This window comes from Haemaphysalis longicornis, unplaced genomic scaffold (assembly GCF_048455015.1).
Source record: "Haemaphysalis longicornis isolate Haplotype H1 unplaced genomic scaffold, Haemaphysalis longicornis Haplotype H1 scaffold_7, whole genome shotgun sequence".
NCBI classification, from domain to species: domain Eukaryota; kingdom Metazoa; phylum Arthropoda; class Arachnida; order Ixodida; family Ixodidae; genus Haemaphysalis; species Haemaphysalis longicornis.
In genome coordinates, this window is record NW_027526422.1 from 17,952,768 (window position 1) to 17,968,883 (window position 16,116).

The 16,116-nt window shown below is 45.2% G+C and overlaps 1 protein-coding gene across 1 annotated transcript in view; it reads left to right on the forward strand.

The window, feature by feature from the left end:
• Window positions 1-16,116, forward strand: part of LOC144144629 (basement membrane-specific heparan sulfate proteoglycan core protein-like) — a gene marked incomplete in the record, with an annotated part of 339,390 nt that overhangs the window by 278,379 nt on the left and 44,895 nt on the right. The window contains 13 exon segments of the mRNA XM_077676148.1: window positions 1,459-1,659; window positions 2,635-2,727; window positions 2,820-2,903; window positions 3,365-3,607; window positions 4,292-4,405; window positions 4,506-4,633; window positions 5,200-5,286; window positions 5,468-5,529; window positions 9,033-9,139; window positions 9,499-9,673; window positions 11,491-11,775; window positions 13,326-13,489; window positions 14,739-14,856. Coding sequence (XP_077532274.1) covers window positions 1,459-1,659; window positions 2,635-2,727; window positions 2,820-2,903; window positions 3,365-3,607; window positions 4,292-4,405; window positions 4,506-4,633; window positions 5,200-5,286; window positions 5,468-5,529; window positions 9,033-9,139; window positions 9,499-9,673; window positions 11,491-11,775; window positions 13,326-13,489; window positions 14,739-14,856 — 1,861 coding nt within the window.

A 16,116-nucleotide genomic window follows, 5' to 3' on the forward strand; every position in this document is an offset into this window, starting at 1 on the left:
TGCTTGTTATAATGGCCTGCACAAAAATATTTTTGTCACATTCCCCACAGTCACCTCCTGATATTGATAAAGTGTTGTTAATAAAGCCTTGTTGGATTGATAAAACCAACAATTGAATGTCGCCTACAATTGTTTAGGGTGCCTACAATTTAGGGCACCTAGAATTGTTTACGGCGCCTGAACCAACAATTGTTTAGGGCTAGAATCAACACTAGAATCAAAGTATGATACACTGAGAAAACAAGCTCTATACTCTTTTTCTTTTTTTTGAAAGTAGAAGTGAGTGTTATGCCTTGTTTTCACTCTTACATAGTTTCAAATTTCAAGCTAACTAGGGATGGGCGAATATAGATTTTGAGGTTCGAAGCGAATTCGAAGCGAATAGTGATTTGGTCGAATAATTTCGAATCGAATAGTTCGAATAGTACACATTGCAAATCACAAAGACAAATGAGCAACTTGTGACCTGACTAATGTACACAATTTTTTCTAATAATTAGAACTCACGTAGGCACAGCATTGTGTAAAACTATTACCAGTTGAACATTTATTGCAAAATCTTACACACAGCTTTCCTTTGCTGTATTCACAAGTTTTCATGAAGAAATGCCTGTTGCGCCACATGCTCTAGGTGCAGCAGTTTCCGCCGGCTGCTCATTCACAAGTTTAAGCGCCGCCTAGAAACTCGCAGAGTTAAGCGCCGCCTAGAAGCTCCGCTAAAAAAAGAAGCATTGTATCCTCGGCCGTAGCCAAGCAAAGCGCAAGTGGCTGGCCGCCATTTTGAATAGGCTTGCTTAGTGCGGCATTAGTGGCGTACTGCCGCGCTGTGCGAGCCTATTCAAAGTGGCGGCATGCCTATTCAAAATGGCGGCCTGTACAAGTCTGCTGGCTTGGTGCCGCTATGTTCGGAGCGGTGTCGTTTCAGTGCCGCCTTTTTTTTTTTTTAACCTAAAGTGTGCTGGCGGCCGAGAGCTTCGTCGAACCTCTAGGCAAGGCAGCAACTCGGCAGTGCCAGCACTGATAATAGAAATGTCCGCGTCGGTGGGTCTTGAGCCAAGCCTGGGGTAACTCTCGGAAAGCTTTACCGAAAAGTTTGGCTTTTAGCCGCCTATTCGGGAGCATCGAATAGTTCGAAAATATCGAATACCTGCATTCGGATCGAAGCGAATAACGAATAGAGCTATTCGATCGAATATTCGACAATACCAAATATTCGCCCATCCCTAAAGCTAACCACTCTATTGCTATGTTTGTCTTAGGCTTCTCGAACCTGATAAAACTGGAGCTGAAATCATCCATTGAAAGAACTCATTTAGTAGATGACTCATTTGGAAGTGAAAGGGATATAAAACATGCTGGAAAATTCCAAAGTGCGATTTTCCTAGAGTTTCGCTTGGTCTTGTGTTCGCCTCCTTCAAGAGAAAAGTTAAGGCGTCCCTTGTCCTTTCCTGCCGACAGGTGAAGATGCTCCTGCAGGACTTGAGGGACCCATATGCTCACAACTTTCAGCTGTCTAACCGATACCATTCCAACATTGTCACGGAGACCATTGTCGTCAACCCATCAAACAACGAAGTCAGCTACTCGTCATTCCCTCGTGATCCCGCCGAAAAGGAGACGCTGTTTTGGTCGCTTCCAGCACAGTTCTTAGGAAACAAGGTAACCCAGCCTGTTGATGCTACTGGAAAAGATGAGCCAAGGTACAAGTGTTGAGCCTCGTTATAAGAGACATGGATGTAAGAGGCAAATGGGTATAAGAGACACTATTCACCCACATGGTTGGCTGCCCTACCTTTCCCATTAAATTGACCTCTTTTATAACAGACATTGGATGTAGAAGGCAGTTGGTTATAAGGGACAAGTCATCCTCGAACTTTAATCTCTCTTATAACAGACATTTTAACTTCAGATGCAGTGCCACCAGTCACTAATTGCAGTTGCTTCCATTGTGGAAACACAGGTGGACGATAGACACCTGCAGTCGCTATTTATTATAACTTCAGCAAACTCACAGTGGTTCAGTCAGCTATGAAATGACGATGAGAAGCCCTGCCAATGGGAATGAACTTACAGAAGTGGTTGAAGCTTAGTGCCATCCATTGGAGTGCAACCGCACATGCGGGCTCTCCCACTCGCGTAGCTCCCCATCAAAAAGCATCGCAGATGTTGAGTCCTGCAAGCGTAATGAATAGCCTGAGCACACAGCGGAAGAAGCTGTGCGCTCTGGCTATTCATCAGGCTTGTGAACTCAACATCTACGATTCATCTTTCACAAACAGTGAAAGAAAAGAAAGTTTGTAGAATCGATTGTAAAAAGCAGTGTAAATACAGTCGTGAAGCAAACAAAGATTCAGAACTGTTTCATAAATTCTGGGGGCCAAACATAACTTAGAATGATTCTTTCGCAACATGCTGTAGCATTCTTTTGAGCTTATTTTAGTCATACGAAGCCCACATTGAACTAGGGTCTGATTATTAAGTGAAAACATGGTTCCCTGCTTATAAGAGACATCTCATATAAGAGACAGAAACTGCTTTCCGGTACGTGTTTCTTATAAAGGGGTTCAACTGTAAGAAAATTCAGACTGTATGAGTTTTCCCTTTTTTTTTTTTTTTTTCTTGTCCGCATTTCAGCTTACATCGTACGGAGGCTTGCTTCGCTATACTCAGCGATTCACTGCCGACTCTGATGGAGAAACCTACAGCGATGCTGACGTTCAGATTACCGTAAGTTGTCTTCCCATGTGTGTCAGGCTCAGCCATTTGTTTTCAGGATCCTCTTCAGTTTTCAACACCCCCCCTCTTTTCCTTTCATTCAGGGAAACGGCGTTACCATATTCTACGTAAACATTCCTCCTCTCCCACCCTCTGAGACAAGGACCTTCGAAATCTTACTGAGAGAGGTGAGTTGGAGTTGCATCACGTCTCATCAGTCACTGGGCTAGTCTATTTTATACTGGCTGGGGTTTTATTTTTTTTTAACTCAAGCAGACCTGATGGGAAGGTTTAATGTTAAGTGGGCCTCTTTTTTTCCTTCCCTTGTGTGCTTGGATGTCTCAGCCGCTACCAGGGACGGAAAATAACCGTTGCTTTTTAAAAGACCACTTTTTGCCTTTTGAAAGGGTTGCGTTGGGTACTGTTCACTAAAACGAACGCAAAAAAGATACCCTTTGTCGTGCACGTTTCAAAAGATGTTCCACCAACTAGCCCGACACCAAGCATCAGTTTTTGCGAGGTCTTGTGATAGCCCAGGGGCCTCGGCTGTCAAAGGTGTCCATAATGTGAAGTCCGCATAGGTACTTCCTGGCAGTGCGTGTAACAAACTTGTGGCTCTCTGAACTCCGTTGTGGCTCCGTTTCCCCAGGCCAAGTGGCAGCGGGTGGACTCTCGGGGACCGACAGTGGCCACCCGGGAGGACATCATGCGGGTGCTGGCCAACGTGGAGGTGCTGCTGATCCGGGCCTCGTTCAACTCGCGCATGCGCAGCTCCAGCCTGAGCGACGTCTCCCTCTCCACGGCCGTGCCCCTGCGCTCCGCGGGCCATGCCCTGGCCGTAGAGGTGGAGCAGTGCATCTGCCCGCCGGGCTACAGCGGCCTCTCGTGCGAGGTGAGCCCGCTGGCCGGCTGACCGGAGTTTCAAGCACGCCATTCTCATGGGCTCACATAAAGTGCTCCCTGTGAGCTCACAAATTCTCATGGAGTCGTATGAGATTCCTCTTCTGAGTTTGTGAGCTCGCAAATTACGAGTTCACATAGAGTGCCTTTCGTGAGCTCACATAAAATGCCTCTTGTGAGCTCACAAATTCTCATGAGATCACTTACAGTGCTCTTGTGCAGCACGGGTTGAGTAACTGGTCTAGAGGAGGCCATTTTGAGCTTGGTTTTGACCATCTGCCTTATATTTTGATGCCAAATCAGTTGGTGCTTGGCAATCGACTATTTCACTTAGACATGTAGTGAGTCAGCAAGTGGGCACTTAATTTTAAATTTCAATTCATTACATGAGAGTGGACAGTTATTTTTGCCCTGTTGTGCAAGCATTTTATGGTACAGTAGCTTAGCACTATTCGCTTTGTTTCATTTTGGGGGGCCTCCAGAAGTTTATCTTTGTGCATGTAACTTTTTTTTTATACTTGCTCTTTTGATGTGACCACAAAAACCAAAGCAGAAAGCTTAGTTGCTGCTAGACATACAATGTTGGTCACACTGTGGCACTAAAAGCATTGTTTTTTCGGAGACATTGTGTTGAAGTTGATTTTTGTTTCTCACTGCCGTTGTTCCAAAAATGAAGGAATGTGCGCCGGGATACATCCGGGACGTCAGTGGACCAGGCCTTGGAAGGTGCACGCGCTGCCGCTGCAATGGCCACTCGGAATCCTGTGATGCGGCGTCCGGCAACTGCGTGGTGAGTGCAGAGCAGCTACTGTTGAAGAAACCAATCCGCCAAGGGGCACACTCCTTGCTTCATGCACTGCAGTTGACGCGTTCACGTTTCGCCCCCACAGAGGTGCAGGCACAACACTGTCGGAGACTACTGCCAGAGGTGTGCTGATGGATTCTACGGTGACGCAACGAGGGGCACACCAGATGACTGCAAGCCGTGTCCATGCCCTCACACCATGCCATCCAACCAGTGAGCCCCGCTGTCTTACCTTGCATTTTTGCATATACTGGTGGAGAAAGGGAGCCCAATCACTAGTGTTGATCACTTGGCTAGGCTTGGACTATCTTTTCAGACTGGCCATAGTCGGACTTGCTAACGCGGCACCGCATTTCTCCCAACTCTGTTCCTCCAGGGATGTAGGCCGACGGTATTTTAGAGGTTTAACCCCCATTCAACCACCTTTCCTTGTGAGTGCAAGATTTGGCAAGGAGGAAGGGGGGGGGGGGGTCACTGATCAAATAACGTCATTATTGGGATTGGAAAAAAGTGGGGTTCGGATTTTCTAAACACCCCTCTGCTTACACAACTGATATTCCTCTTTTGGTGTTGAATATTTGAATAACTGGCCCTTCCTGAACTTCTTGAGTTAGGTCTTCTCCGTTAGTTCCTATTCCTCTGTAACAGAAGCCATAAAACCAAGTGTCATTTTGTAGTTCCTCTCGGAGAGTCAACTTACACAGCCATTCAGAACGTTCTTTGTATACTGTTGCGAGGGGAAAATCAAGCCATGTTTTCCTATTTGACTTCTTTCCCAGGTTCTCTCCAACTTGTTTCTTAGACACTGACAACAAACCAACCTGCAACGCTTGCCCAGCTGGCTATACTGGACGCAACTGTGAACAGTATGTGCTTTGTCTTACCTGTATTTGGACAGTTCTCACATTACAGTGCGAGAACTTCACACCAAGACTTTCTTTTAATTGGCTGTTTGCAACGTTTCTAACAATCTGTGATATTTTGATGCAGGAGGCATATTTTTTATTTTTGTAGCACTTATGGTATCTTAAACGCTCACTTTTTCAGATGTGCTCCCGGTTACAGCGGCAACCCTCTCCAGCTTGGTGGCCGTTGTGAACCAACAGGAGGTGATTAGCAGTGTATTTTAATACTTTTAGTTTAAGACACGTTTCCCAGCCAATCATGCTTGGCTGCAAACCTAAAGAACTGATAAATGTAAAAAAATAAGAACTACCACCTATGAGGTTCTACGTCTAGAACCAACATGTACGCAGGGCTTGGCTTAGCCTTTGCGAAGTTGTGCTGTATGTTTTTAAGTGACTAACCAGACAGTTCATTCGGTCATATCACGATGATATGATCTTTTGTGTGCTTCTAGGCTTTGCGAGCACTGCTGCCTCTCTCTCATCATTGCGCACAGTTGCACTTTGTCACCCCTCATCGCAATCACTCGCACCGCACCAGGCACTACGCCACCACTCCAGACGGTTGCGATAACTCCCAAGACCGTGGAGGCCGCTCTGGGCACATCCGTCAGCTTGACGTGCGCTGTGTCGGGGCCTCCCCTGCCCGTGCGGTTCGATTGGATCCACGGAGATGCCCCTCTCAACATGGTGTCATCTGACTGGACCATCGAATCGGTGTCCGGAGAGATAAGCAGGCTGTCTGTGCCGTCACTGAGGAGCGAGCACGCTGGAACTTACACGTGCAGAGCTGTGTGGCCCACACGCTCGTTCCAAGAGGTGGCGTTCATCCGTGTGCCGGGTAATAGCCCCTTGGCTGTGCACCGCTCCGTCACCTCCTTCTCTTCTTCTTTCCCTGCCTTCTCTTCGTTGTGGTCTTCTCCCGCTGCTCTGCTCGATGTGGTGTCGTAGAGCTGAACACTCTTCCCAGCTGTGTGGCCAAGGGCACAGTCTCGTCGTCTTCACCATAGAGAGGTTTCGTCTGTTCGTGGTGTTCCATTACTGCTATCTTGGTTGGGATCGGTCAACTGACAAACACTGTTTTGAGCTACACTCTTGGCAAGGCAACTCCCCATCCGTACCTCCGACCGTTCTACTCCCGTTTGGGTGAAATAATGAACCTGCGGGGAAGGAGTGGAGTGGCACGCTCATTTGGTAGTTCTGAGTGCAGTGCTGTTAGTGACCAGCACATGTAATGGCTTAAGTGTTGTTCTGCAGAGAAAATCATAAATGTTAGATATTCACAATGGGTGGGGACTGCAGTTGATGCAAAGGGGTGCCAATCTTCTCACGCAGGGCTCATTGTTTCATGGTGCATGTTTCGTGGTGTTACCAATACCATTAATCAGCATGCACGTTCCTGAATGTGCGAGCTCACACTGACAGTCCCCGTTGACATCACTTCCATTGTCGCATTCCAGTTCCCGCAATCTGAACATCACAAAGGTAGCATTCTGGTTGCACAGGCCTTCATTGCCACACACAGAGGAGCACATTGATCCTGGGTTTCTCCGTTATGTACTGGTGGCGTGTTTCATGCGTGTGATTGGTGGATGACTATGCAGTTCATGGGTATGGTTGGTCACAGTTGTCATGTATTCTACCTTGTGCCTCATGCAGTTAGTTTAAACTTTTAGGAGGGTTCACTTTGTTATCAGCAACCTGAGAAACAGATAGCTGTGGGCTTTTCTGAAGTTTCCAATATCTAAGAATTTATTACTTTTGTCAGATTTACTGAAATCGATAGATTCCACAGGTAGACTTTTTGTTTCCTTTGTTGAAACAAATGTGTGCAAGTACTAGCAAAGAAACTTATGGGAGTTAACTCAGCTCTGGGATTTTTCGAGCTGTCTCAGGCTGCATTGATTCTGCATGAATATTATTTCAGTAGCCTGGCGTGTCCCGTATATCACCACCAACTCGCTGTTTGCATACATGCCCTGGTTGATATCCACAGCTCATTTTTACTTGTAAGATATTGCATGTGCCTCGCACACTGTGACCATAAAAAGTTTTGCGCTTGTGGAACGACATGTCATCGCACCAAGATCATGCACTGGGACTACTGCGAGGCGCAATTGTACTGCGTTTTCCAAATGTTATCTCTTCTCGTAAAAGCATGAGGAAATGTTAACTTAACACTGATTGGTTTGTTGCCTAAACAGGTGTGGCTCTAACACTGACGAAAGGAAAAGCTCAACACATTACCACCAAATCCTTTCCAGGGAAATGTGGCTCAGTTAATGAGAAGCACACTTGCATGGGCAGGTTTCAAGGGTAATTGCAACTAAGCTTGATGAATTTGAAGGAATTCTTTCTTAAATGGCTTTGTGGCAGCAATTGAAAGCCTCATGCCGGTTCTTTAATTGAAAAAGACTGTCTTAACCGAACACCCTAGCGGTCGGGTACCTCTACATAGGACAGATTCACTTATATACATGAATCCATGTTTTGTTTACCTTTGATGAAACATATTCCTTTCTTTTATACGCTGCATCACATGTACCTGTTTGTACATATGAATTTCACATGCTGTTTATTTTGCATCAGGCATGAATATTTGGCAAGTTTTTTTTTATAAGTATACATATATGCTTTTTTCTCGGGTTGAAAAATACATCTGGTCTCATTATAGGGAACTACAAAACCCAAATCCATCACATACATTCCCACTGAGTGTACTTATGGCATATTTATACAACTTCAAGTAACTTTGAATGTTGAATAATTGATTCTTTTTCTTGGCACACAGCTGCAATGATGAAATACCCGAGCTATGAGCTTCACTAACATGCTTGCAAATTTTGTGTTTTCTTGGCAACCAGCTATCCCCTTCTGCTGATACTAATATTGATGTTGTGCCATAGAGAAATCATTCCTTAAATGCTCTCATTGAAGCCTTGCGTACTTGCAAAGCAAGGGCTTCCGATAACTTTTCTAGGCATATTTGACTGAACTGGGAGGAAGTAGCAATGTATAGCAGGAACTTGTTATGCATATAGAACACCCTTTCAGAGAAAATTTCTACTATACAAAAAGTTATTGTGTATGCTTCTTCAATGCATTGCTCTCAAACTGAGTAGTTAGCTTTATAAGCATTGGTTAAACATCCTTGAAGTCCCCAGGGATTTTATTTGGGTAACAGCTTTTGTAAAGCCCTCCTGCCCCAAACTTGAACATCATTCATATCTTGTTCACCAGTTGCGAAATCAGTCAACACTAGCACCGAAATGAGAAATAATGTGGCACTTATCAGCTCTTACCCTTACCACAGGGTGGATAGCTGGAGTGGAAAGCGCTTAAACTTGTTGCTGCTGTTCTGAGTTTTGGCTCTTTCCACTCCAGCTATGCAACACCAACTAGCCTCTATTGATGCCCTGTTAACCACTGGGTGGAGCGATTCTTGCTCAAAAGCAGAGGTAAAATTTTCTCGTTGAAATTTATCTGTACGAGTGCTTCTTGTGAATTGCTCAAAGTGAGCACGTACAAATTCATTTACTTCTTTGCTGAGTGAAGAGTCCCGAAAAGGCTCTAGCATTTGCTCTTGCAGATACCCAAAGGTGTTTAAGTCAACAAAAGCAACTGTTTTGACAGCCTCCATGTTTTTGTCGGCTCAGCTCAGGCACAACTTGGTGGCGTGCAATTCCTTATGATGTCTGTCATTTTAGGCGGCAATGGACAATCCATGAGGGTCCGTGTTGAAGAACCTCGAGTTCAGAGGGTGCCGGTGGGCTCGACTGTGACCATGCGCTGCACGGGATACTCACAGTCAAAGGCAAGCATTTCTTTTACTTTGTACCTGCACTTGCTGGTTCTGTCATTGTTCACCATGCTGGATTGGGCCACTGCAATTTAGGTTCGGTCAGGGCACATCGGAACGTAAAGAATTGCAGCGGGTTTCATCTTTTAATGCAAAAATAACCCGGGCCATCAAATTCACGTGAGTGACAGACAGGTTTGACTGACAGGCTGCGTTCAACTTTAAATGCTAGCACTCTCTTGGCTTCTGGACAGCGAGTACCTCACACCTTTCGAGTAGACACTGCTGCATCAGAAGCACAGTGCTATGCACGAGGATGGGTCAGCCCTGTGTGCCTTTTTCAGTCGGGACTGTTGCGCTAAACCTTTTTCCAGGCCCCCTTCTCTGTGGTGTGGACCAAGGAATCTGGCAGCTTGCCACTGAGAGCGACTGAGGCCAGTGGAATTTTGACGGTACCAGACGTCCGTGTTGAAGACAATGGAACGTACGTCTGCACTGGCTCGGATGTATCTAGTGTAGCCCAGGACAGGGCAGTTCTGCTGATTGATGGTCAGTATTCTTTTCGCCGCTTTCTAATGAAATAATTTTTACTATTTGTTTTGAGTGTGCTGCCCAATTTAAACATCAAGGTGGCACATTTCGCAAAACGCTGTATGCAGTGGCAGGTTAAGAGTCATGAAGAGATTTAAAAAAAAAAGTGTTTTGTGGGTACTTATAACTGTGAAACCTTGATAAACAAACAATGCATACCCGTTTCCTTGCCCGATATTGGCAAATAGGGAAAAAAATGCAGTTACGGTTTCACCAAGGCTCCCCTCCTCAACTCGTGCAGTAACGGCTTGGTAAGAAGCCGATCACAGTTCTCTTTTGTCTGCATGCACAACATGTCGGCATAGAGCGGGCTCGCAAAGGGTTAAATAAAGCTACAACATTGGCGCAATGATGAGACTCTCCCTGCAACTGAATGGGAGATGTCTGATCTCTGATATGACTGATCAACATGGTCAAACTTTCAGTCAACAGTGCGGGCGAGCGGTGCAGGCAGAAGTAACCACGGCTAAAGTAAACTGGGTATTTGTAAACTGTTTAGGCTGTTTTGCATGAGTCTACTGACTCATGCAAAACTTCTGATTTGACGAGATAAATGACCAAAAGCTTAAAATGCGGATTTACTACACAAAAGCATTTATCGAAGGAACTTCGAGTGGTCAAAACTTAAAACCAACCTGTCACTTCGTCATCAAGCGCAAAAAATAGCTGGCAAGGAGCAGTGACACAGCGCCGAGTCACCGAGTCCCACCATTACGCAGTTCGATTGCTTTTCTGTTTCCTCCAATAAACAATGCTGTTAACGTTGTTTCGTCGATTGGATATGCTCTCCTTTGGCTTACTGCAGAAGTATTCAACAATAAGTTGGCAGTAAAAGCTATTGGTTGATTAGAATTTATTAAAACACACTGGAGTGCTGGGGTACAAATGCGAAGCAGTTTTCTGCCACGCACGTGCTTCTCTCGTCTATAGTGTAGTGGATAAAATGTCAGACTTCAATGCAGGCTGGCCGTAACGTTGGGCTTGCCCAGCGGCTACAATTCCGAATTGCACACGGGGCACCTTTTTTTTTTTGCACTTGAGCGGTGTTGTGCCATTTGATACAAAAAAGGCAAGATGCCGAAGAGAATTCAGCAAAACATGAACTTCAGCAAGGAAACTGGCTACAAACCGTACAAACAGCCAGTAGGTCTGATTTTTGCTATAATGGTTGCCAGACAACTGAAACGGTCGCGACAATAGTCGCGTCGATAGAAAACTGTACATGGCAACAAATAAAGGATGCATTATTTTTAAAATATCAGGTTTGCAGCTGTACAGAAAAATATACACAAAGAGCACAACACTCTCGAGTGTTCTTTCTGTGACGTCACTGCTAGTTGCGCAGCTGCCTGATGATGCGCGCATGGTCGCTTGCGATGCGCCTCAAAAAGAGAATTTCAAAGGTGTCTCCTAAATTCCAAAAGCAATGAATTGTGAAAATATTTGGGATTTATGTTCAAGCAGACAAAATTTAGCAAAGGCAAATGCATTTTCTCTTCACGACCCCTTTAGGATGACCCGTCTTAGGGAGATACATGGTAGCAATATGAGGTGGATGGGTAGGAAGGAAAACTGTATGCACTGTAGGCTTGGTAGGGGGAATTTTCCAAGATTCTTGTGGGAGCACCCCTGGTGGGTATGGCTGTATGGCATTATGACATGGTCTGAAACAGACATGAGAATTCCTCTAACTTCCGAAGTGTCGTCTCGCTGTTCTTTCACAAGAACAGACATCTAATTGGGGTTTTGCACTCTCCCTTTTTTTAAAAATCCAGGAGTTGACAAAAAATCTGCCCCGCGGGCCCGAATTGAGCCCCACTTCCAGGAAGTCAATGTTGGACAACCAGTGGTGTTCCGTTGCTTGGCCGATGGCTCCCCACAGCCCACTGTCCAGTGGTCGTCGGGACGCAACAATGCAATTGTCAATCCAGAGGCCACCTTTATTGACGGAGTTTTCCGAATTCCGGCGGCACGCAAGTCCGATGAAGGAGAGTACTTCTGCACAGCATCAAACTCAATGGGCACTGACAACATCAGGACCGTGCTGTTTGTGAAAGGAGGTAAGGTGGTGGCAGAAATGCAGTCTTTAAACCTTTGCCTCGAACCACTTGTGAAACGTCATTCACTTGTTGCATGTTGTTTTTAAAAAATTCAAATAACTGTTTGACTTTTCTGTGTCTCTCTTTCTCTCTTTTCATTCTTCACTTGTGTGCACCTTTAAGCACCTTTGTGTGCACTTTTAAGTAGTCTGTTTAGGCAGGCTTAATAAACTACATTATATAATGCATATATAGAGCAGTTTCCTCACAAAGATATGGGATCAAGAAAAAAGGAAAACCTTACTGAACCTAAATAAACCCAAAAGAATGGGTTTGGATCCCGCCCTATCGTCTGTGACTTGGCTAGCAGATTTTGGTTTCTTATTATGGCCTTATAGTGTCTGAAAAACTAGTTTCATACTTGGTCCCTTAACTTTTAGGTCACTGAAAAAGTTAATTTTACTGGCAACTTTGAGAGAAAACTGCAAAAACACAAAGCAGGGAGTGGTTAGACACTGTGCTGTGTCTATGCTCTCTAACTTGCATACTTCCCTCCAGAATGTAGCACATGGAATATGCGAGTTGAACTCTGTAGGGCGCATATTTAATCACAAAGATGCAAAAAGACGCTAGAAATGTTTTCTAGACGCTAAAAAAGACGCTAGAAATCTACCATCACTGATGGTAGCTTTCACAGGCACAGAGATGTGCAGGCTAAGGCAGTGACTGCTGGTATGAAGTAACTAGTGAGAATAGTTTAATTCAGTGATCCTTCATGCTGTGTTTGTGTAGGTAAACTCAAACGAAGATGTCGGCTAGCTATACCATATCAGTTTGGGGACTCAAAACGAAGCAAAAATTGAGATTTCTCTGCAACCAAACAGCCAATCCAGCATGCAGGTTTGGTGGCAAGCTGTGAACATGGCAGTCCACAAACTATGGCTCATGGCCCAGGTATAGCTCTGGCACGTAAAACCGGAAAATTACAACTTTGTCATTGGATGCACTAACGAATACAGCTGCTGTGTATATGACCGAAAGTAAACTAAGTTTAGCCTATCTGTCATTTACTTGCGTCTAGTTCCTCACAAATCCTGGCAACCTAAAGACGCCATTGTTCACCTTCTGCTGCGTCCAACCCAAATGGCGATACTTAAACTACCCCGTCACTTGCTACTCTACGACAACATAGCAAACAGGCACGCAGCTTTGTTAGATAAATTAGCATATTTGTACGTAGTTTTATATCAAGCCATTGGTATAATGGTGATAAATTTGTAAAATTTTGAATCTTTGTGGCACTGAAGCTACTCAAGTCTCATATTGTAGCCCTACTTTGTAACAGATTAGTTGCAACAAACGTATCTGCAAGCTTGTGTGGTTTGTCTGGGCTAAGCACGCGTATTTAGATGTGTGGTATAGGGGCTACAAAAAAGACAAAGGTGGTCCAAGCTAGGGCTATCGACCTTTGCTGGCTACCACCGGGTATTAATGAGGACCTCCTTCTAACCTTTCTTTTCTCTTACTAACCTCGACGCAAAAAGAAACAATGGCCTCCATTGTTTCTGAAGATGACTCAGGTGCGGGGGAGGGTCCTCACCTCACCATCCACCCTCCGAGTGCCGAAGTCCGAAGAGGCGAGACGGTGCGCTTTGATTGCCGAGCCTCAGGACGGCCCACTCCCAATGTCACGTGGACCTTCTCGGGCGGCGCTATGCCTGACAACGCAAACCAGGTCAGTATAGCTGCTGCTTTAAGAGGCGGCCTCTCCAAGATGGGCCCGATCTGTGCTGCATTGAAGGGCGCATATAAAAAGGTGTACAACCAGTGCTCAGAATAAGTATTGTACTTGATCTGGACATGTAACGCAGAGAACTGACAACTGGTGGACCATCGGGGTAGCAAAATACAGGACTACAGACGTAGAGGAAAATCATTAACTGGGTGTAGGGATGAAAATCAGAAAATTTGGAGGCAAGAAATGGACTAAGGCACCGCATTGCGAGGCAGGAGCAGTTTGAGGAACATGGAAGAGGCCTCCTTCGTCCTTCAGTGCACACAGGGGTGGTGGTGGCGGTGGTGGTGGTGGTGGTGGTGGTGCTGCTGCTGCTGCTGCTGCTGCTGCTGCTGATGATGATGATGATGATGATGATGATGATGATGACATTGTCCCACACTTGCTTCTGTTTTGAATGGCTTCACCTTTGACCAGGGGCGGTATTCTCGTAACTGTCCCTTTTGAAAACGTCCCTTTTGCGTACCTTTCATCGTGACGTACTTCCGGTTAAGCAGTAATCGTTAACAGTAGGTTTGTTGCGCTTGCGTTACGTCACTTCCGGTTGTTTGCTTTTAGCCAATCAGGGCTCGCCAAAAGGGACACTTTTGAAAGGGACACAAAAGGGACAAAAGTCGAGAATACCGCCCCAGGAGTGAATCCTGTCTTGCACTGCTTATCTAGGCATACGTGCCATGACTACAGCTTTTTGGGTGTGATCATATGCTGCGCAAACCTTTTTTTTTGTTTTTCTTCAAATGTATGGGGCAGAAAAGATATTAATATTTACTATGCTTTAATAAACTAAACTGGTGCAACAAAATTTAAAACAGTGGGCCCAAAAGTATGGTCATTAAAGAAGTCAACCATGCTCGCTTGTGCTCCCTGCCATTCTCTTGTGTGTATTCTTCTTTGCACAGCTGGTATGCAGCTGTCTGTTGCTCTAGTGATGATACGGTGGTTTATGTAGGCTTTCCCTGCTGCAGTGAGCAAGATCCGCGCGTCATTTATTGCCCTGGCTGTGCGTTTTTGCGGAAGTGGAGGCAATACATATTTTTGCACATCAAAGCACCTCTAGTTTTAAATAAATGTGCAGCATTCTACTGACACAAGCCGTACATGTAAGGCCCGGTGGTTTTGTCAGAGCATACAAGATGCAAACTTTCAAAATGTAGTTCACTATAATGTTATTGTGCTTTCCATTTCCTAGGTGGGCGGTGTGCTGAACTTGCTCAACGTTGATGAACAGAACCAAGGCAGCTACCTGTGTGTTGCAAGGAACCGCTATGGCGAAGCACAGGGCCAGGCACCCCTGCAACTAACAACAAGTATGCACTTGGGGCTCTTGTGGGCTGGGTTTGGCTTTAGGCGTCGCTTTACTCATAGAAAGTGCACTTTTCTTAAATATTAGTTCTGTTTTATTATTGTCTGTTATTATATTATTCTGTTTTAAATATTTCCATTCTAAATGTAAAAATTTCAAATATTAGTTGTGGCGTGGTGGGAAAGTCTGCACTACTGTGAAAAAATGAATCCCATTGGGTACTTAACCAGTAGATATACTGTGGCAGATGTCAAGAGATATAAAATTCATTGCCTTTTTGTTTGTTTGTTTGTTTGTTTGTTTGTTTCTTTTGTCTACGAAAAATTTAAACAATACAAATGTCTGTAAGAACTTTCTTCTAGATGAGAATGTAAAGACATTTTAGAATGTTATAACAATACTAATTTTTAGTTGGGATTTTAATACTAGAACATGCAAAACATGCCCATCAAGTCAATCCAAACAGATTCCATAGTATCTACAAAACAACATTGCACATTAAATTGTGCTCCATCCATAGCGACGTTATGAAAACGTACAGGCGGGTACACAATATTCCGGACCACTCGAGGGCATGGCGAAAACCGTCGCTGCGCACTCTGGAGGCACGGCGCGTGCTGTCGAGACCAACCTGGCACGCATGCAGACCCTTGCTTACCCCCCACGCTCGCAGGTTTCCTCGTTTTCAGCAGCCGCAATACGATTGTCCATAAGGTACCGTGGGGCGATGCCTTTGTAGCATACATTTCGCCACTACAATCAGTCTACAGCCAGTTCGGCCAATTTACCGGCTTTTGTAGCGTGAGCTACACTGGCCGAGGTTGAGCAGTTTCGAGTGGCTCCTGGAGAGCCATGCTGCGCAAGCACGGCACGTGTAGGCCTGGTCCACTAGATGATCATGCGAGGGGTGGCCGGGTGTGGAACCGATGGCTCGTGCGTCGCAGCAACACCGGCGTGCGCCTGTGGAACCAGGTTAGCTCTGGGGCAATTGGTGACGCCGGAGCCGCTTGATAAATATACAGGTGTCACATAATGCGTATACCGTCTGTGTGCCATTTAAGCAGCAGTAAGCATGATAATCAAGCTAATAATCATAGATAACCAGGAAAGCTAAGAATACCCACTTTACCTTAGCTCACGCTACGTATATCCTGGCATAGCCAAGCTAAGCCACTGCTAAATTTTTCGTGCATGTTTTCTTCCTGTTCTAACCAATCGTCCCTCAGAAAGGTTTTTGTTTGTTTGTTTGTTTGTTTGTTTGTTT